The sequence below is a fragment of the Xiphophorus couchianus genome, chromosome 23 (genome assembly GCF_001444195.1).
Source record: "Xiphophorus couchianus chromosome 23, X_couchianus-1.0, whole genome shotgun sequence".
Lineage (NCBI taxonomy): Eukaryota > Metazoa > Chordata > Actinopteri > Cyprinodontiformes > Poeciliidae > Xiphophorus > Xiphophorus couchianus.
Window position 1 is genome coordinate 6,483,731 of NC_040250.1, and position 22,239 is coordinate 6,505,969.

Sequence of the window (22,239 nt, forward strand, 5' to 3'; positions counted from 1 at the left end):
TTAGCCTTAAGTCACCTCTCCTGCTCTGTGTGTAATGTTCCACGGAAACGTCTCTTCTCGGGACCTTAAAGCGGTCATTGCTGGGAATAAATTTCATTTTAATACCACGTCTCCTCACTCCTCCGCTTTTCTTTCCACTGCAGGTCACAGCGCTGTGCTTTTCCCTCTCAGTGATAATGACCGTTTTTCCAAACTGAGCCTTCAAACACTTTGTTTCTGAAGCACAGTTTGGCTTTGGGAGGGATTTTAAAAACGTTAGCATGGATTTATGTCTCCTCGGCTCAGAGCTTTAACATGAATACCCCCTGCTTCGTTTCTCTTGTTCCACTACTGGAGATTTATTGTGTATAATGAATATATTATGCAACTCCTTGGCTCAGGGAGTCTGCTCACGTATTTTTTCCACTTTTTTTCTCACAGAGTCTTCTCTCTCTGCTGCTCTTTGTAGGAATGCACAGATGGGTATCACTGGGACCCCCTGACTGAGCATTGCAAAGGTGAAACTCTGCACCTCCCAGAGCTCTTCTCATCCATTTTTAGTCAGATTTCTGACTGATTGTCTTCCTGGCAGACATAAACGAGTGTGAGACCATTCCAGATGCCTGCAAAGGAGAGATGAAGTGCTTCAACCACTATGGCGGCTATCTGTGCCTCCCCCGCTCTGCGTCGGTCATCCCCGCTCCGGAGCCCTCCATCACCCCCACCCCGGCCTTTAACCCTTGCCCTCCGGGCTATGAGCCGCATGGAGACAGCTGCGTGGGTGGGTGGCGGCCGCAGGATGAACGATCGCTAAGCGAGTGTGTGTTGGTGTCCGCAGATTGCTGAGGGACAGGTGGCAGCGGCAGGCGTGAGGACTGGAGGCAGCAAGCTGGTGCGATCTCTGTGGGTGTGAGTGAGTGGGAGCCCGCAGGACAGGAATTTGGGAGATTTTACACGAGGACAGCTGCTGGGTTTTTTAGAAACTGACTTGCAGCTAGAAACCTGCTAGCGCCGGAGGTGTTTGACATGACTTGCATGAGACAGCAAGCATGACTCAACGTGGTATTCTCAGCTGCTGGGAGCAAGCGAGGCCAAACGCCGCAGCCTCGGCTTCGGCCGGCGGAGCATAGCTGCCGCGTTCGCTCAAAATGAGTTTTAAAGTGGAAAATATTCTGCAAAAAATAAAATAAAAAAATATATTTAAAAAAATCACATTTTGCACATTTTTGTGCTTCCATTTGTTTCTCATCTGCTTCTAAAAAGCTCAGACGGCTAAAGAAAGCTATCCAGATGTTTTTGGCATTAAGTTAAAGTGTAAAGTTGACTTTTTGGGGTTTCACATCACGTTATAACGCTATTTCCTGAAGTGCTGCTTTGATTCTTTCATGCATGTTTGAGAAATCCTTTAATCTCCATGGCAACCAACTGACTGTGAAAAACACCTGAGCGGACCAATCCCCACCTTCACAGAGATGAAGTTTCCCAGCTTGTGAGCTTCTCAAGTCTCCCCCACTCAGCTCCTTCACACTAGCCTGCAGCAATTAGAAAAACCTGTAGAAAATGAGCATCATTATAGGAGCTCATTATAGGAGCCATATTGTGACGACTTCATGAAGCCAGAATTTCAGAAAGAACAGGAGCTTTTAAAAGCCCAATTTTGAGGCATTAAAATACAAAGTCAAATTTCATTTAAGTCACCTGAAGGTAATACAGTTACTTTATTGTGCTATAAATGGTACTGTGTGGCTGGAAAATATGTAATACTGCCTCTTTAATGTTTTTTGGTGTCTAGAAAATATGCAGTTTCAAAAACCTCCCATTTGTTAAAATTTCAACTGCACTGTTACCTAGCAACTGAAGCAGAGCCCAGCTCCTTGTCACTGCACAATCCATACCATTTGATCATTTACACATGCCCAAAAAGAAATACTTCTGAATCATTCAAATACTGAATCAGTTAAAATACTGTAGGTGTGTGCAATTATTTCCTGAGAAAAAATTTAAACCTAGTAATTTTTATTAGTACCAATACTAATAATACGTGTTTACTCTTGAATAATTTCTTGAATGACTACTTTTTACTTTTACTTGAAGTAGTATCATTTTTACTTGAGTATAATTTTTGGGTATTTTAGCCACAACTGGTAAAACATTTGGACTATACACAGACAAACGTAGGGAGGGTATTCACAGATTGTACTTAAGAGTACTTCAACTTAGTTTTACTCAAGTAAAAGTAGCTGTCCAAGAAATTACACAAGAGTAAAAAAAATATTTGGTAAAAAGTCTGCTCAAGTAGAGTAAGCAATGAAATCATGAACCACTTAATATTTAAGATTTACATAATCAGATGGACCAAAATAAAGTTGAGTATAATTTTTTACATTTTGAGGAATTTTAAGGCAAAAGAAGAATAAAAAGTCAGTTTCTTTCAAACTAAAACTTCTGAAACTTTAACAAAAACCTCAGGTGCGTGTCTGTGTGGTGGATTTTTGGTTAAAACATGTTTGCTTTTCATTCAGTGGTAGAGAATCCAGAAATTTTACTGAAGAGTAGAAATACGTCATAATAAAATTACTAAAGTAAAAGTAAAACATACAGGTTAATAAAAATACCCCTAAAAGTATTATTTTTCAATGAAGTTACTTGAGTAACTGTAACTAGTTGCTGCCTATCTCTGCCCTTAAAGTCAGTCTTCGTTCTGCTTCTCCTACACAGATATCGATGAGTGTGAGCGAGACGAGCACGACTGCCAGCCCAGCCAGCAGTGCACCAACACGCTGGGCGCCTTCAACTGCCAGTGCCCCCGCGGCTACAGCAAGGTCGGCACGGAGTGCATCGGTGAGTCCATCTCCACATCACTTCCTGCTGCGCTGAGTAAACCCGTTAACCCTCTGACCCGTGTTTCTCACCTCCAGACATAGACGAGTGCAGGTTCAGGTACTGCCAGCATCGCTGCGTCAACGTCCCCGGATCCTTCTCCTGTCAGTGCGAGCCGGGCTTCCAGGTGGGAGGGAACAACCGATCCTGCGTGGGTGAGAGTTAATGTTATTAATTCCTATTAAATCACTTCTAAGGCCACGTTCACAGTGCAGCCTGAAGGGACTTAATTCTGATTTTTTTTGTTTTTTTAAAAAAAAAATCAAATCGGATATATTCAGCATGGTTGTTCACACTTCCAAATATACGCAACTTGTATATGATCTCCAGTGTGAACGACCTGAAAGTGTCACGCATGCGAAGTAGAAGGCGCAATAACGACACGCATAGAGATCGTGATCGCCATAAAAACAACAAGAAGAGCTCAGTGTTTGTGGAAGTAAACGTTATCTTTACTTATCTTATCTTACTATTTTCAAGTTGTTATCCGACCGGAACCAGCACTTTAACAACTTGATCATCCGCCATGGTTGTTTTTCTTGCCGTATCAGCACGCAGAATAGTGATGTTTGACGAGTATCATTTACTTTCAGGTCGGTTGAATGCAACCTGGCCATTCAGATTCAGGTCAGATTTTAAAAAATAAAAATAAAAAATCAGATATGTAACGGATATCCAAGTGGCCTGAGTTGAATTAAAAAACAAATCTGACCTGTGTTGTTCAAACTGTCATGAAAAGATTAGATACAAGTCGCATTAAAGCAAAAAAAAAAAAAAAAAAAAAACAGAAAAAAAAATTGGAATTGCACCACTTCTGGGTGGGCTGCAGTGTGAACGCAACCCAAGTAAAAATCCAATTAAAAATGTTCTTCTAACAAAAGGCAAAAGAATAAAAGTAAATCATTGGGTCTTAGCATATGCAATGCCTTTCAAACGCCACAGTCCTTCACATTAACCAACCTATCAAGTTTATTTGTAAAGCACATTTTACCAACAAGGCAGTTCAAAGTGCTTTACATCATAAAAACACAAAAATAAAAACTCAGAAAACAGTCAACGATTGAAGAATTACGTTTTGTCAAGTACATCAAAATGTTAATTAATGTTTCAATTATAATCTTTCAAAAGCAACTCTAAATAGATAGTTTTTAGTTTTGATTTAAAGGAACTCAGTGTTTCGTCTGTTTTACAGTAACATTAAAGCATTAAATGTTACATCAAAGCCAGAAATGTTTGTGATTTACGGAAACATAAATGTGAAGTGGAGGGAAAATGGAAGACATGAGGTTTGTTTCATCTAAGCTTATTTTTCTGTTGCTTTTTCTACTTTGCAAAAAAGAAAAGAAAAAAGTATTTTTGTCTAGTTTCTAGTGCAAATATCTTAGTACACTTTCAACTCCTGTCTTGCTGTCTTTTCAGCAAGACAGGAGTTTTAGTCAATAATTCCTTAATATTGATTACAAAGTATAGTTTCATTGTTAAATATTCATCTTGCTGATTTGAAATGCTGACATATATAAACGAATGAATAACAAGGTGAAAATGTGACTTTTCTCACTAATAACAGGCTAAATAATCCAAATTGTTGGCGTTAATTTTTTACTGTGAAACTTTATAAACAGAACCCCATTGTATTCCTTCAATAAACAATCTTCATTAAACATCTATTTTGCAAAATGTTTCAGAAAACAAAACAAACATAAAAACTGTATTACCACTCTCATAGTAACTGCTGACAGATGAAAAAGTCTATAATAAGAAAAACTAAAAGCCACTGAGATCACTAGATTTTAACTGGACCGTTGAAGAATAATTGATAAAATATGACTCTGCCTGTTGCAAATCCTCTCTATTTCAACAATCAGTCTTACTTTAAAAACCTTCTCTCTCTCTCTCGAGTTTTGCTTCTTTGGCAGCGAAGTGTATTTTCCCAGGCAGCGGCTCAGTTAGAAATCCTGGGTTTTGGACGCTTCAGTGCAGTAAAATGTGCTGCTCGTTTTGTGTTTTCAGATGTAAATGAGTGTGAGATGGGCGCCCCCTGCTCTCAGCGGTGTTTTAACACCTACGGCACCTTCATGTGTCGCTGTGATCAGGGATACGAACTCGGGCCTGACGGGTTTACCTGCAACGGTAAGAATTACCCTCCATTATCCCTGATTTATCTGTGGAAAGGCATTATAGCTGCAGTGGGTAACTCAGTCTAAAGCCTCTTTAACAATCGCGGGTCTAAAGAAGCAGCAAGGTGTATTAGCTCCCACTGCAGTGTACGAAAATCACGATTACATTAGGAGTTTACGCAAGTCTTTTAATACAATAGCTAAAAACTACCGTTCTGTGCTAAGCTAACAGTCACTGACCGATGTCAAAGCAGTACGAATCATGACAGACTGACTTTGGTACTAAAAAGAACACATAAATATCCTCATTAAGAAGTTCTGCTTGTACTTTATTTACAGTTTATCGAATAAACCATTATTTTACCGTCTTACTTCCCGCTGCACGGACGTCCTCTAACAGCCGTTGTGACTTTCTTTCCTGTGGAAAGTTCCAGAATCCCGGAAGTCCACGAAGCGACATGATTGGTCGATGGTTTAACACGTGTTCTATGTGTCCAGCTGTTTAAGTAGAACAGAAAACGACACAAGATGCGTTGAATTGGTAGTAATACCAAAAATGTGTTAAAAATAACACATTTGTTTTAAGAGTGTAGAGTACCCAAAAACTGCACTCAAGTAAGAGTAGCACTATTTCAATATATTTTTACTCAAGTAAAAGTAAAAAGTAGCCTTCAAGAAATTACTCAAGCACAAGTAAAAAAGTAGTTGGTAAAAAGTCTACTGAAGTATCACTTAATAATGATATACCAAGATGGACCAAAATATAAAGTTATTTGGAAATTGTGGGTATTTTATGGACCAAAATGGAAATAACTCATATGAATAACATAATTAACAAATAACAAAAGCAGGCAAAAGAATATAAATTTTACAAAACTTTAACAAAAACCTCAGGTGTGTGTCTGTGTGTGGTGAATTTTTGGTTTGTTTATTATTCAGTGGGTAGAGAACCCAGACATTTTACTTAATAAAGTTACACAAGTAAAAGTCAAAAGTACAGCGCAGTAAAAATACTTGAAAAGTAATTTTTTTTCAAAACGTTACCCAAGTAAATACCACTAGTTACTACCTAACTCTGACTATGAGACAGATAATATGTGAAAAAAATTCAAGCTCCTCTGAATTCTCCATGAGCTACTATGAAGAAATGAACCGCTCCCGGTGAAAAACAACCAATCAGAGGCAGTGGGCGGGTCTTAGCCCTGTCACTCAACCTCATGTTCTCGCTGCTAAATGTGTTAGTGGGGGAGAAACAACTTACAGGAAAACCGTTTATCTGCCGTCATCAGTGAGTATGTTAGCTAGCCTTAGCATTCATAACAGGCTATATTGGCTGCAACATAGCAAAGAGGAGAGAGGGTTAGATTGTGATTGACAGCACTAAGACCCGCCTCCCGGCACTGATTGGTTGTTTCTAGTCAGCACTAGAAGAAGGTAGAGGAGCTCAGTTTTTTCACAGGTCTCATGGCCGCGTAATAGCTAGTAACATTTACTCAGTTACATTTACATGAGTATTTTTACTACACTGTACTTTTTACTTTTACTTGAGTAATTTTATTGTTACTTACTTGAGTAAAAATTCTGGATTTTTTACTCACTGAATGTAAAATAATATGTTTTATAAGTTGCGTACTGCGGCATTAATCCCCCAGTCCGCCTTGTCAGACATCGATGAGTGCAGGTCCTCCAGCTACCACTGCCAGTTCCGCTGCGTCAACGAACCCGGGAAGTTCTCGTGTGTGTGCCCTGAGGGATACCAGCTGGTGGGCACCAGGATGTGCCAAGGTGAGTTTCTGAAACTAAAAAAAAATATAAGTGAAAAACACCCCTCTCTGCACAGCCAAACCTCACAAGTTGCTTTTTATGCTGCAGATATAAACGAATGCGAAACAGGCGAGCATCAGTGCAGCGACACACAGACGTGCGTCAACATCCACGGCCGCTACCAGTGTGTGGACGCCAACCGATGCCAAGAGCCGTATGTCCACAACTCGGACAAGTGAGTGACGGCAGACACACACTCACACACCTTGTCCTAATTAGAGAAGTATGCGCTGGCCATCGGCTCTGAACATAATCAGCGCCTGTGCCGAGCGCGGCGCAGACTGCTAAATTACACCAATTACTTTTTCCACGTTTGAGTCCAGCTTTACGAGCTTTTCTTTTGAACATTCTCCAAAGCAATAAGAGGACTTTTACAGCTGAGAACAAGCTGGTGGAAATCACCTCCTGTCAACATGCCACACAGGAGGGTGTAAAACAGGGCTGCCCAAAGGGCGGCTTGGGGGCCATTTGTGGCACTTTGCAGAATTTCTGGCAGCCCCCAACAATCTCAGTTCTAAAATTGAGCAAATCATAATTTGTTGATGTAGATGTAACACTTTTTATCTTAGGTGCAACTTTTGTTTAGCAGATAACTATTAAAAAAAATTGGGTAAAGTAAAATGATGACAATAAAGTCGCCATATTATGACTTTACGCTCAAAATGTTATTATTTATATCTTTTTGCATCACCTTAATTTTCAAGTAACTAGAACTACAATTATTGACCAGCTTTTACTCAGCCTCAATAAAAAAATCAACCCTAATAAATTAGAAACTGTGGCCCTGTTTTATACTACCGTATTAAGCCCAAATTAAGAAAGAAGACGTAACATTACAAGAATAAGATTGTAATAATACAAGAGTAAAATCTTCTGTATATTACTGGAAGTAAGTCTAAATAATGAGAGAATAAAAAGTCTTAATATTACTGATAAAGTAATATTAAATCATGGTATTATGAAAGTAAAGTCAGAATAATGTGAGAATAAAAAAATTGTAATTAAGATAATAAAAGAAGTAATATGAGAATAAAGACCCTAATAGAAAAATAGTTAGATTCCCAATTATTAACAAAGTTTTTACATTCTTAATTTAATTATTGAGCTGTTTTTACTCAAAAGCCCAAATAAGAAAACAGTCGATCCTAAAAAATTCGAAACTGTGGCCCTGTTTTATTCTAATGTACAACAGAGTATTAGGGCCATGCCAAGAAAAATAAATACATGAATAAAATTCTGAAAATAAAGTCATAATATTATGAGAATAAGGTAGTAATAATAATATGAGAGTAGTCTTATTTCTAGAATAAAGCCAAAATAGTGTGAGAATAAAAAGTTGCATAAATATGCAAATATGAATATCGCCCTAATATTCCATCACACAAATGTAATCTTTCAGGACCTTTACGTTTTTTTATCTACAACAATTTACTGATTAAGTTTTTATACAAATCTGACTATTTTGTTGATTTCAATAAAATTGTAATTTTTTAGTTTATTATTGAGCAGTTAAAATAAATAAAAAAACTGCTCAATAATGACAGTTTTAAAAATGTTGGCACTGGTGATTTTAAAGCAGCTAAAAAACAGTTTCTTCATCTTTTGGGAGAACTTTACTCCCTCTGCTGGCTGACGGATGAACTGCAGTAACAATAATAAGTGGTGTTTTTCTCCAGCGTCTGCGTGTGCCCGAACAACAAGCCTGCCTGCAAAGACTTGCCTTACAGCGTGGTCCACCGGTACATGACCATCACTTCGGAGCGCTCCGCCCCCTCAGACATATTCCTGATCCAGACCACCAGCTTCCTGACCGGCTCCTTCAACACCTTCCGCATCCGGTCCGGAGACGACAACAGGGACTTTTACATCAGGGTGAGGAATCTGTGAGAAGAACCAGCTCTGTTAGGCCGCAGAACCTAAACATCAGTAAACACGGAGTCAAATCTGCACCAAGCTGCTTAAAAATGAGCATCAGATTCCAAAAGTAACATTTAAAATCTGGGTCAGGTTGTAAAATGGGAAATAAAGAAAAGAAAGTTATTTTTTTTTATATATCTAATTAGCTTATCTTAGATTATTTATTTCAGACATGTTCACAATTCAAACATGTTATATATTTATTTAGCTATTTGTAAAGGAGGTAGGCAGACTCTGCCAACTTTCTTTTGTGTCTTACTTTACACATTATTCTTTACTTAAAGGAAAAATAAAGAAAGCAATAAATTATTCTATTTTTTTGTACAAAAACTGGAAATTTCTTAGTTTCAAAAGTAGAAAATTTTCAGTTTTTTAATCTTGGAAATTAGCGAGTTTTTCTAGAAAATTCCAGAAATTAATCTCAAAATTTCAGAGCTTCTTGACAGAAATTTACTCCTATTTTTTTAAACAAATTTTTCTTTTACCCCTCCAGGGGGTCTTTTTGTGGGCTCTTGTGTCCCTTATATGAAAGTAGGCTGACAGGAAAGGGGGAAAGACATGTGGCAAATGTCGCCGGGTCCGGGAGTCAAACTCGCGACGGCCGTGTCGAGGACTCAAGGCCTCCAAACATGGGTCGCGCTAACCGCTACGCCACCATGGCACGCCCTTTAACAAATTTTTGACATTTGGGACTCAGAAAATTTAATCTCAAAATGTTGTTTCTTTTGTAAATCTTTTAGAGCCCAGGCATTTCCACATTTTTTCTAGAAAATTTGTGAGATTAATGTAAAAATTTTAGTTTTTTTGGCATAAATTTACTCTTTTTACTACCTGCAATGACTCTAAAACACTGTGGTACAATTTAACCACCAGATATTAGCATGTTTGGTGGTATAAAGAAAAGTGACTTCACTTTTCTTTTTACTCTAATGAAAGTGAAGCCATGTTTGTGTAATCTTGAGCTCAAAGACACTTAAAACTAAATTAACATGTAGCAGTAATGAATTATATCACTATTATCACAAATTAAAGTTATTTTAATGCATAGTACAAACTAATAAAGATGCTTTTTTAAAGAGCTATTAAATGTTAGTTTAAATGTAATTATTTTTAACATTTTGTCTCTGTGTAATAAATGTTCACAGATTAAAGGTTTTTCTTAAAGATTAAATAGATTTGATGCTGAATATGTTTGCAGGTTGTTTCATAGAAGCTTCCAGTGACTGTAAAACTCTTTTGGTTTGTTTTTGTGTTGCCTCAGCAAACCAATAACTACAGCGCCATGCTGGTTCTGGCCCGGGCCGTGTCGGGCCCCAGAGAGTACACGTTGGACCTGGAGATGCTGTCGATTCACCCTGTGCTCAGCCATCGCAGCAGGTCCGTCCTCAGACTTTCCGTCTTTGTTGGGCCGTACACCTTCTGAAGCCGGAGCCGGGCAGACGGACGCAGACCCAAACGGAGCTGCAGAACAGAAGTGGTCGATGCAGTTCAGCCACTCACTGTGATGTTCACCTTATCTGCCTTCTTGTACTCAGTGGTCCACAGAAAAACGCCACTTTCCTGTCATAATGCAGCAAACACACCGTTTTACTGATTTTACCTTCTATTCTGTCCTGTAAACCATCTGACCGGGTCCAAATGACTGGATTTCTCATCAGTTTTCATGCTTATCAACATGTTAATGTTTTCAGTAACTGCCCACACCAGACCTCAGCACCACACCTCCTCTGCTGTTCATTATCTGTTTGTGCTACTTCTCTGTTGTTTCGGGGTTTGTCATGTTGTACTTTATATTTTTAAAGATTTGAACTCAAATAAAACAATACTCCTTATATCTGTGTGTCTTAATGAGAATGCTTTCATTAAAACACTTCTGTTATTAATTGGTGGAACTAAATATATTTCGGTTATATGATCATTTAATCAATAGCAGTCTCTCACCAACAAACATTTTTAGTATTTTATTTAGATTTCTTGAACAGGCAAACATAAAGTAATGGAAAACTGTGGGAGTTTGTAGCAGATCCAGCGCAGCTAATTGAAAAAAGCCTCATGTCTGATGCTGAGTTCAAGTTGCACTCAAAGCTGGGAAATTCCGACTTTAAAGTAAAAAACATAAAATAAAAAAATCAACTGAATGTCGTCCAAAGTCTACAACACTGTATCAGGGCTCTTGTAGATATATAGGAAAGTACATTTCCACCAAAAAACTCAGAAATTTAAGATAAATCTCAGAAATTTTCTAAAAAAGAACATTGAGGTTCAAAAAGATTAAAAAAAGTCCTTAGAAATCTTTTAGAAAAAACTTTGAAATTTCCAAGTTTTAAAAGTCAAAAATTGTTAAGAAAAAAAATTACATTTTGAGATTCATCTCAGAAATTTTCTAGGAACATTTTTTTAAAAAATAGAACATTTTCCAAGATTGTTTCTAGAAAATTTCCGAGTTTAATCTCAAAATTTCAGATTTTTTTTTTCTTTTTGTAGTTTTGAAACCATGGGATCAATCTGCAGATTTCAGACCAAAAACATCAGAAATATGATAGTTTGTATAATACAATTCATATTTTGAATCGCTGCATTCTTCAATTCAAAATGGTTTGATCTGATGAACACAGCGACATCAAACATCAGTAAATTGTTTCTGTTTGATATTTTGGCGGATTTCTTTTGACTTTCTCATCGTGTCAAACAAGAAACCAGCGCAATTAACTCGACTGTGTCAGTCAGCCAATCAGAAGATGACGTCATCATCCGGGCTTTCCCTGGTTTAAAGAGACAGAAATCATTCAGTATGAAGGCTTTAATAAATATTGTGACATTTAGCAAACAGCAATAATTTTGGTAATTCTAACTGACCTAAAACAAGATAAATTTAGTCTAATTTTATTTCAGACAGTGAGAAAAAAAAATGTCTGTTTCTGGTTTCAATTGCAGGTATAACCTATTTATGGTCCAACCATAAACATTAATTGTAATATATCTAAAATTAGGTTTTGTTTTTGTTGCTTATTTAAATAATATTAAGGTGGAGTAAAAACTAGAGTGTTAAGGCTCATCATCCTCATGTGTGCAGATTTATAATCTTCATCTGCAGCTTGATATTTGCCACTAATCGCATCTCTTTGTGCCATTAATGGTCTAAAATGTACTTCTCCTGTGTAAGAGGCAGACTGGAAGCTAAAAATAGCTACATTTTGCTCACTCACTGTTTCACAGCAGCAACTGAAGCTCCTGGCCCAGAAAAAAATGGAAAAAACCCCAGAAAGTTAAAGCGAGAGCGAGAGAGAGACAGGATGGGGGAAGCCCTTATTTAAGAGTCCACCGCTGTTTTCCTCCGCCCAGTCCCACACACAAACACCTCACACAAACACCTCCATCTGTCCTCAGCGGGGGGGACGATGACTCACACAGCCTCTGTTTTATGTAATTGGACCAGAGTCATTTCAGCCAGCAGGGGGCAGCAGATCCCGCATATATCCTCTGCAGGATCCAGAAATAGCAGCAGCCCGGGGAAGCAGCGCTGGTTTCATAACCCAGTTGACGACTGAGTCCACATTTCCCCTCGTTTCCCACAGACAACACACACCTGTAGGAGGAAACACTGAGGTGACTTTAGAAAGTGACTTAGAAGCCGTGAGGGTTTTTCTCTCCCGTGACGGAGAGCAGGGGCGACAGAGGCTGGAGTCAGAGTGCAGCAGGGCCGGCAGGAGGAGGTTTGTGTCCGGGTTTGAGGGGAGCACCGTCCGGTCATCGCCTGCTGCGACGTTTACACAGAAAAATAAAAATATCTTGAGCAAAACAAAAGAAAACTGAGGTCTTCATTACGGGTCAAAGGTTGAAAATCAAATGGAAAACACAAAATATCCAACAGAAGGAAAGGACATAAGGAGAATAAGGATGTTAAAAACACTAGAAAGTGATGAAAAATACATAAAGCAAAACAAAGAAATAAAGTGGAAATATACAGAAAGAGCATATTGAGCATCTGAGATTTAAACCCACACAACTCACAAAGACTCATTTTTCTTTACCTACTCACCAATAAACTAAGCAGGAACTATTTTAATTAAACACATAATAACTTTTTCTTTTTGGAAGTTTTCCCTGTTAGATGAAAGGCATTATATCATTTCTAGCTCAATTTGTTCTCAGCAGTAAAAAACAAATTTATTTGACAACACTGTATCTCGCCAAGCTGCAGCACAGAACTTAAGATCAGATTTGTTCGCACCAAGGTGTGTTTTAGAGTATAAGATGAGGTTCGATTTACCATGACAAACGGAAACCAGAACACTGGGAAGATAACACTTAGATTTCAACTTCAACGTTGCAGTTTTGTCCTAATTTGTTCATTAAATTTTTTATTTTTAATTGTGGTTGGCGGGGGCCTCACAAAAATCAGTACCGGGTCTATAAACGGGCCCCGGACCTCCCTTTGATCAACCTTGCTTTAGATACAGAGGAGCTCAACAGAACCGATGTGACCCTGAGAATAACACTTCAATTTGATTTAATTTAATTTAATTCAAAAATACTTTACATCTAACTTTTATAAATATATATTTTTAAATATTTGTTAAAACTGTTACTCACACAGATAATCTTTAAAAATCAACTTTGTCTGTCTTCTCCCAGTGTTGGCAAGAAACAACCAATCAGAGTCATGAGGCGAGTCTTTCGCGCTGCCAATCACAATCTCTTGTGGCGCTGCTCATCCCCTACTCTTATTGCTACAACTTCTCCCTGTCAGCAGATCTTAAGAATGCTAATGCTAGTTAGCATATAGCCACCGATGACGGCAGATAAGCGGTGTTCCTGTAACGGTAAGTTGTTTCTCCAACATTAACACATTTAGCAGCGCAAACAGGAGGATGACTGACAGCGTTAAAATCCGCACCCTGGCTCCGATTGGTTGTTTTTGGCTGCGTTTCTTCAGTCAGCAATATTAGCTCAGGGACAAAATGGAGGAGATTGATTTTTTCTCATAACTTGTCACGATATGATGATAATTTTAACCAATATGTAAAAAACATTTTCTTTATAAAGTTACATCCTGCAGCTTTAATCCCAGAGGAAAATTAAGTCAAAATTCAGCTCTGAAGTTTGACTTTGCTGCTGGTGAACAACAAACAAATAACCAATAAAGGCGAAAACAGTCCACAGAATACATTAAACACCCGTGACTCCTTCTGAATGGTGTAGTCAAAGGCCTCTGCTTGTCTCAGCTCATACTTGTGTTTGTGTGAGTGTGTGCCAGAGTAGCAAACAAGTAAAGCATTTGAATGTACGCATTAGTCAGTCTGCGTCCGAATCCCCTGTCTGCATTCTTGTTTTTATGTTTATTTGAGAGCGGGGCGTGGGCGTTCACACCGAGAGGCTCTGAGTGGCAGCGCCCACACGGATGAGTGGGAGGAGAGTTTGGGACAGCAGAGTGGGGAGTAAAACCTCCGGGACTCTGAGTTTTGGCATCTTGTCTGGAGTAAGAGCTCATCTCTGATGCGAAACTAGAAAAAATTAAGGCGGAAAAAACAGTTTTCCACGTTTTACAGTCATGCTCTGTTAGCTATTATTCAATGCATTTTGTCAAGATTGCACTGCAAAAAGCTTTCCATGCTTTCCTATTCAGGTTTTATATTTCTGAATGGAGGAGTGGGGTGGAGTGACATTTACCTCCACCCTCAACCCACAGTAAGAGCGGTCAGCGGTGTCTGCTGGACCTGAGACTGACGATACATGAAATGAGGAGGGATGAATTAGTGAATTAGTCAGGACCTGGAGCAGGAAATTAATCTCTCCTCTTGATATTTGCATAAAGAAATATAAGAGGGTGACAAATGTGGTGATATCATTAATAAAAAACAGCAAAACATGAAAAATAAGGGGAGAGAAAAACGTTTCTAGTGGAAATATCTTAGCATAATTTAAGACAAAACTAACTTACAGTATGTTTTCAGCAACAGGAGTTTGGTTTAAGTAAATAATTCCTTAACACTGATGAAAAAGTACTAGTTCGACTGGCAGAGTATTTCACTTATAAGACATTTTCCCATGTTATAAATGAAATAATCTGCTAATACAAGCAACTATATTTTCATCAATATTGAGAAATTATTGACTTTAAAACAAGCTCCTAATATACCTGTAAGTTAGTTTTGTCTTAATTAAAATGTTCCACCAGAAACTAGACCAAAAATACTTGATAAGAATATATTTTTATGTTTTTGCAGTGCTTTTTAAATGTGTAAATAGAAGGGAAGAGACGTTAGCTTGGATTGCTAATAGCCTGTAGCTAGAGGCTAACCACAACAGTTAGCAACTTTGACTTGCTTTATAACAAGCAACTGAAACTTGATTAATTTTGAGGTGGGATTAATGTGAGATTGAACATCTGAGAACAGCTGAACACTGTAGAATGATGTGAAGTTCGCGCTAAACCATGTTAGCATGCTAAGTTCCCAGAATAGCATCCTCAGTTAGATTATTCAGCGCTAAACCATGTTAGCATGCTAAGTTCCCAGAATAGCATCCTCAGTTAGATTATTCAGCGCTAAACCATGTTAGCATGCTAAATTCCCAGAATAGCATCCTCAGTTAGATTATTCAGCGCTAAACCATGTTAGCATGTGTAACATAGTTGAAATGGTTCAGGTTAAATCCTGCTAAAATGCACCATCTGCTGGTAAAACGGGGTATTGCATTCACCCTAGAAAGAGCGGGGTATTATGGGTAATCCTCAGAGCCATGAGGATCACTGTCGAGGTAACGTGTCTCTGCGATGTGATGAAGAAATATTATTTATAAAATATGTTTATGGTTTTCGTTTTTGCATATTATTGAAATATGTTTAATCCATGTTATGTTAGCTTTGCTATTATATTGTTTTTGTTGCGTTATAGAAATGTTTAGTTCGTGAGAAAGTGTGGCGGGAATTTCCCGCACATTAACATTATGGCTCCTCCTTGCAGGAGTTTCTTTCATGCCAGAGACTGACTTTACCTCGGTGCCCATGTGTGAAATGCAGGTATGTTTTACTAAATCTCTGTAGCAGATGGCTTATATAAGGCAATTTTATATTAATAGTTTTATGTAGATATGGTTAATGTTTTTGCATTGTTCCAAGATGCAAGTTCGTGTAAGCTAAAATATAAAAATGGCATCTAGTGAATTAAATGTCAGCATTTTATTTTATTTTTCAGAGCATTTTAATTAATTGTGTTACTTTCTTTAAAAAGGACACTCACTGGTTGTTCCGTTGATGTAAACCAAATCCACTATACGATCACTGTAATTTTCAATTATTTTATTTTGGTTACTGTATTATGGGTAATCCTCAGAGCCATGAGGGTCACTGTCGAGGAGTTTCTTTCATGCCAGAGACTGACTTTACCTCGGTGCCCATGTGTGAAATGCAGGTATGAAATAAAGAAAACAACTGATGCCAGATTGAGCTCCTAGTCGTTCATTTCTGCACCAAGAAGCCACCAGATCCACGTAGGCCACACATGCTAAGTTCCCAGAATAGCATCCTCAGTTAGATTATTCAGCGCTAAACCATGTTAGCATGCTAAGTTCCCAGAATAGCATCCTCGGTTAGATTATTCAGCGCTAACCCATGTTGTTAGCATGCTAAGTTCCCAGAATAGCATCCTCAGTTAGATTATTCAGCGCTAAACCATGTTAGCATGCTAAGTTCCCAGAATAGCATCCTCGGTTAGATTATTCAGCGCTAACCCATGTTAGCATGCTAAATTCCCAGAATAGCATCCTCGGTTAGATTATTCAGCGCTAACCCATGTTGTTAGCATGCTAAGTTCCCAGAATAGCATCCTCAGTTAGATTATTCAGCGCTAAACCATGTTAGCATGCTAAGTTCCCAGAATAGCATCCTCGGTTAGATTATTCAGCGCTAACCCATGTTAGCATGCTAAATTCCCAGAATAGCATCCTCGGTTAGATTATTCAGCGCTAACCCATGTTGTTAGCATGCTAAGTTCCCAGAATAGCATCCTCAGTTAGATTATTCAGCGCTAAACCATGTTAGCATGCTAAGTTCCCAGAATAGCATCCTCGGTTAGATTATTCTGGTGTGTATATTATGATTTGTTTAGACTAGTGCAGTATACAACCTCTGCACACTGCTTTTAATCTATCACAAAATAATTGTGTATTTTTATACAGAGACACAAAATGGCTATTCAGTTAGCTTAGAGGTGCTAGCCTTGTTTAAGGAAAGAACTATGTAGCTATAAATTGAATAACAGATGGTTGCTTTACACATTTCTTATATTTGGCCTAAACTAAGTTAAACCATTATTTACAGTCTATATGTACACACAAAACAACAAAACTATCTAAAACTATGGATAATATAAAAACAACATCATGATGAAATCAGCAGACAGGAGCTGAAACGGAAATATTTAGAATAAAAAAAATCTTATCCATAACATCCATTATGATACAAATCATAAATATCTTTCTTTATTCTTGTGCTCTATCTATTACAAAGCAGCTCACATGTCAGAGTCTTTATGCATCAACAGTCAGCTTCTGTAAATAATTAGCTTATCATGCTGGTTCAGTTGGAGGTTTAGTTGCTGGGTGTGTTTATTGTTTTGGGTTAATGTGAACTGGCCATGAACGTTCTGGGTATTTTGAGGCCCTTTTAAGTGATTAACAGTGAAATGATTATGAACAAAACACAGGATTCTGAGAACTTTGAAAGATTAAAGGGTGAAAATCAAATGAAAGAGAAAAAAAAAAATTCAGATGAAACATCAACTGTCATGTTAAGCGGAGAGTTATTTATACTGCTCCATAAAAGACTCTAAGCCAAACCCAGGCCCGTTTTATTTTCAGTTTCTTCACTCGTTGCGTAAATGTTGTTACCAAGAGACGACGGCGTGTTGCTATGGGTGTGTGGGTGTAGCGTGCCAAAAGAAGCTGATGCTGAAAAGACATTCAGCCCTGAGAAAAATAACAGATAAAGAAAAAAAAGTGAAAAGTATGAGAATGGCAGGGAGCAGAAGGCTGGAGAAGAGAAAAACACAAAGTGATGGTACAACAGATATTTTCTAACAGCTACTGAGGAGTTTCTAAGAGGTGGATTGAAAGAAAGAACATAGTGGATTTAAAGGTGATCAAAAAACATTTAGAAAACTACATTAATGGAGTTTGACTTATCTACTTTACTGCTCAGAGTTTTCTACATCAAAAAGTTACTTGGTGAAGTTTTAAATGTAATTTCTTTACATGTTGTTTCTAACACAAAGAAATTAAAGTAGTTATTTAAGCTGTCTGAGTGTTTGTGACTTTGCTTACAAATAAGAAGAGGATAAGTAAAAGACAAAAGAAGAAGTGTTTGCAGAAGTCATGATTTTATCAGATAATAAGAAAACAAATACAGGACAGAAATGATTGATTATGTCTTTCTGCCAATCAAAGATACTATTTTATGTCTCTTTTTTTGTTTTAGCTCAAGAAAAGGGAGTAGATTGTGTCTGTGTGAAAAGGTGCAAGGTCTGGTTTCAGATTTTGAGCACGTTTGTGGTTTCTCCAAACAACTTTACGACATTTCAGTCCAGACTTTGACTAGGCCCCTACAAAACCTTCTTTTTCAGAGGCATAACTTTTCTCCATGAGAATTTTGGGGTAAGGAGCCTGGTTCAGTTTGAGGTTTCTTCCTGTTAAAGGGGAGTTTTTCCTCTTCACTCTCGCTACATGCATGTTCAGTATGAGGGATTGCTGTAAAGTCAGTGACTCAATGCAACCGATTCTTTACCGTTGCTACATGTTCGTCCAGGAGGAGTAATGCTGCAAGTTACTAGCTGTGTTTCCAAATGTGTACAAAACTTGATCAATATGTCGATTTCGCAATTCTGTGCTTCCATTAAATAAGAAACACAATTAAAATCACACGTGGATATGGTTTTTTCACGAGATAAATCATTAAAAAGAATGACGCGACATCACTTCCTGTCGTCTTCTTTGTCGTTTCTGCCAGTAGTAACATCCGATTGTTGATCACATGGCTTTTGTGAGGCAAAGAAAGTGTTTCCATTTGAAACCAACCACATTTTTTTGTAATTCCAGTTTGTGTAATCATATGGTCAATGGAAATGCAGCTAATGACTCAATGCCATCTGTTGGGTAAAGTGCATCAAGACGACACTTTTTGTGAAATGGCGCTATAAAATAAGTTGAATTAAATTTAATTGATCCAGCGCTAACAAGGCGTCTAATTCCTGAAACAGCGAAACATCCCATCAACATGTATGACTATGATATGATGTAATTCATGTGAAATGTTGTTATTCTACATAAGATGTCGCAGGAAACAAAACTTCCAAAATCATCAACTTTTGTCTCACTTTTCCACACAACAATCCCGCCTAAATATTTATATTTTTAGGTAAATGTGAGAGAAATTTTGCGTTTTTGTTGGTCAGCAATTATTTTATACTTGAAGTTTAATTCTACATGTCAGGTAGAAATCTTGGAGAGGCTGTTTAACCAGCTATTGTTTAACAAATGCAGTTATTTTTTGCCCAAAGTATCGAGCTTTTGTGATCAGTGAATTTAAGAGAACTGCTTTTTGTATTCACCAAGATTAATTACATAATGTGAAATATTTAGTCAATCAATCAACTTTATTTATACCACCAGGTAGATTTGGTCATAGTGAGGTGAGTTAGCTTTCTTACCGAACAGGAATCTTGACAAAACCACACGTTAAATATAAATATAACATGACTAAAACAAAAAACAAACAAACATAAAAACAATAAAATAAAAACAAATACAGGATCCTCATTACGATCAGAAGATACTCTGTGCTAAATCGAATTTTGTTAATTTATGTTGAGACGAAAAAGAAGACAGGAATCCGTGAGGGAGTAATTTAAGCAACACTTAAAACTAAGATATATTTAGACCAGGAAACACTTTTTTTTGGCTAATAGTGGCATTCCTCATCTTTCCACTCATCTATTGCTGTCTGGCACTAAAACTGAGCAAATGCATTTTGTTACTTTGCGCCATTGCCCACAGGAATGTTTACATCTGCTCATAAACGCCTCCAAAAATAGATACAATCTGCCCTGCCAATGAAAGCTCAGCAAGCCTCCACAACAATCAGACAGCAATGGGTCTGCACCGTTTATGGTATTTATGGCCAAATGTGCTTTTTAATAACACTTAGAAGGTTAATTATGACAGTAAAAACAATATTTCACCCTAAAAGATTGCTTTGTCGAGCTTATCTGCAGCCTGATGCTGTTTTTCCGTCTTTTCCAATGCAGCAGACAGACGGATGGACGGAAAACGAGTCTTTTTGGGAAGAACTGAATGAGCCCCAGTTGATAACGAGTAACAAGCTCCATCCGGCCTTGAATCAGCTTGAAATGTGAGTGGAAGAGGAAGAGCAGGGAACATGAGAGGGGAAGTAAAGGAGTTGTGTGCTTGGTTTTAAAATTACAGGGTCAATAGACGTGTAAGTTTGGACGAGGCTTTTAAAGCCACTCCTCACGTCACTTACTGATTTGCTTATGCAAAACGCATCAATCAATTTGCTCAATTTGGTGTGGACTCAGATTAGAGAAACAAACATTTGGAAGAACGTGTCCCTCTGTCTTTCTGTGTTTCCCCCCCGAGTTTATCTGCACTTGACCTTTTGGACTGAAAAAGGAGGCTGAGAGCTTATCGATGGAGGGGAGAAAAAGGAAGCAAAAGATCTGCTGCTAGGAGGTCTCTCATGATGTAACACATCTACATCACGTCACCATGGCAACCCCGCATCAGCACCAACTGAGTGTCATAGAGAAAAGAGCCGCTGTCTGTGCTGGTATGTTACAGTAGGAGGCTCAGAACCAGTTTAAATGTCGAGATAGTTTTCCAGACATATAAATGAATGGTTGGTTAGTCGCCATGATCATGATCATTTAACTATGTTTGAGGATTTTTCTGTCTTAGTTGTTATTTTTGTGACAGTTTCGTAAACATCTAAAAAAAATAATAATTTTGATATAAGCCTCTTAAAATAGGGTTGGAGTAGTTTTTTTTATTTTTATGTATGAAATTGTGTGGATGTTCGTATGCGACTGTTTACTTTATGCGACTCTGGATGGAAATGAGCATTTTTGCTAAATATGGTACGTTTACGACAACATTGTGAGCTCATTAATATGCACCCTCCCATTTATATAAAATAAACCAATCAATGTTTCAATATATGCAGAAGTTATTAGGTAATTAAAAAGCTTATACAGATAATTTCCAAGCTGAGTTATGTATGATGGTGTGTTAGGGTCTTTGTAGAAAAAAACGAAGTTGGAAATTTGTGAGAAAAACACACAGACATCAATCCGATCTGTGCCACTTCCATATGTGATGCTAATTCAGAAACATGTCTGACTGTTTTTAAAGCATCTGCAGTGAACGTTCATGTTGCATTTCATCCGACTTTACGTCACTGATATGAAATATCATCAGAAAAAGCCAGGCACGTTAAATCAGGACGTCAATAATGACTTAAATTTATGGTTGTGAAATCATGAAAGACCACTACTGGTTCCGACTGGATCCAAACAGAAATTGAGGTCAACGCTCCACAAAAAGCTACTGCTAGTAGTTGTGCTTTCTATTTATTGGCGTTGTTAGCGTTGCTATGCTATTGTGACAATACCGTTGGTTCTTGTTACTGAAAAACACTTTTAAAATCTATAAATTATCGGTCATACCTGTCAAGTTTGGGACTTGAGAATAGGGGGTCAACATTCTTTTTCTGCGTACGCAGAATTAATTTCGGCGTTAACCGTTGACACCGAAGTCTCATCTCGTTTAGTACGACTGGCAAAAACAAAGAAACAAAGAAACAAATCGGAATTCAGCTCAAATTCAGACCTGCTGTGTGAACGTTGAAAACGTCAGCAGACCTTAGACATCTCCATCTTATGTTTGAGTTGGACGCTCATTCAGCCTGTCACAAAAGCAGCCTTAATAAAACCCACCAAGGCTATTTATCGAGCCTTTCTCCCCGTGTTCTCCTGAGACTCTAAGTTTAATCCAGGGACCTTGAGGAGACAGAGAACTTCAACACAACTCAAAGAGCGCAGGTTGAAAAACTTCTGTTCAGCGAATGCTAAAAATAAACCCAATATTGAAACGAGAAGAGAAAAGGCGCAGAGGGGGAGGCGGGAAGATGGATAAAAAGGCGGGAGGTGTGGAGCAGCAGTGAGAATGGGCGTCTGTGAGGCTCAGTCTGTTTATCCATCCGATTCAACAGCGAAGGCGAAATGTGTTTCTAAAATACCCCCAAAATGTGAGCATCAGCAAATCCGCTGCAGGTACACAGCCATTAAAACAGGCAAACATGTGACGGTGGAAAAATAAATCCAAAGATGATTTCATCTAAGAGACTTTTTTTTTTTTTGTAATTGGCTGTTTGATGTTTCATGGACAACAAATAAAAACAAAAAAATGTGCAGTTTAATGACAAAAAAGCTGAAAAGTCAACCATGTTATG

The 22,239-nt window shown here is 38.0% G+C and overlaps 2 protein-coding genes and 1 long non-coding RNA gene across 10 annotated transcripts in view; 2 read left to right on the plus strand and 1 right to left on the minus strand.

Moving 5' to 3' along the window:
* Nucleotides 1-3,006, minus strand: part of LOC114139273 (kallikrein-2-like) — a 22,408-nt gene extending 19,402 nt beyond the window's left edge. For all 6 annotated transcript variants that reach the window (XM_028009094.1, XM_028009093.1, XM_028009092.1 and 3 more), the window contains exon 1: nt 2,892-3,006. The gene's annotated coding sequence lies outside the window, so the exon portion shown is untranslated. The remainder of the gene's footprint in view (nt 1-2,891) is intronic.
* efemp2a (EGF containing fibulin extracellular matrix protein 2a) overlaps nt 1-10,551 on the plus strand; it is a 25,601-nt gene extending 15,050 nt beyond the window's left edge. The window contains exons 3-11 of one of the 2 annotated variants that reach the window (XM_028009088.1): nt 449-497; nt 572-760; nt 2,698-2,820; nt 2,898-3,014; nt 4,870-4,989; nt 6,642-6,761; nt 6,849-6,975; nt 8,477-8,672; nt 9,979-10,551. In XM_028009088.1, the coding sequence (XP_027864889.1) occupies nt 449-497; nt 572-760; nt 2,698-2,820; nt 2,898-3,014; nt 4,870-4,989; nt 6,642-6,761; nt 6,849-6,975; nt 8,477-8,672; nt 9,979-10,140 (1,203 nt within the window). In that variant the 3' untranslated portion in view covers nt 10,141-10,551. Of the gene's footprint in view, nt 1-420; nt 498-571; nt 761-2,697; nt 2,821-2,897; nt 3,015-4,869; nt 4,990-6,641; nt 6,762-6,848; nt 6,976-8,476; nt 8,673-9,978 lie in introns of both variants that reach the window. The other variant, XM_028009089.1, reaches the window with a different exon arrangement.
* Nucleotides 10,552-15,348: 4,797 nt separating this feature from the next.
* LOC114139319 (uncharacterized) lies at nt 15,349-16,221 on the plus strand. 2 transcript variants are annotated; one of them, XR_003594425.1, is made up of 3 exons: nt 15,349-15,476; nt 15,683-15,738; nt 16,130-16,221. It is a non-coding gene; the product is annotated as an uncharacterized LOC114139319 (long non-coding RNA). The 2 variants fall into 2 exon arrangements; XR_003594424.1 differs by lacking the exon at nt 16,130-16,221 and having other exon boundaries at nt 15,683-15,743.
* The last annotated feature ends 6,018 nt before the right edge of the window (nt 16,222-22,239 follow it).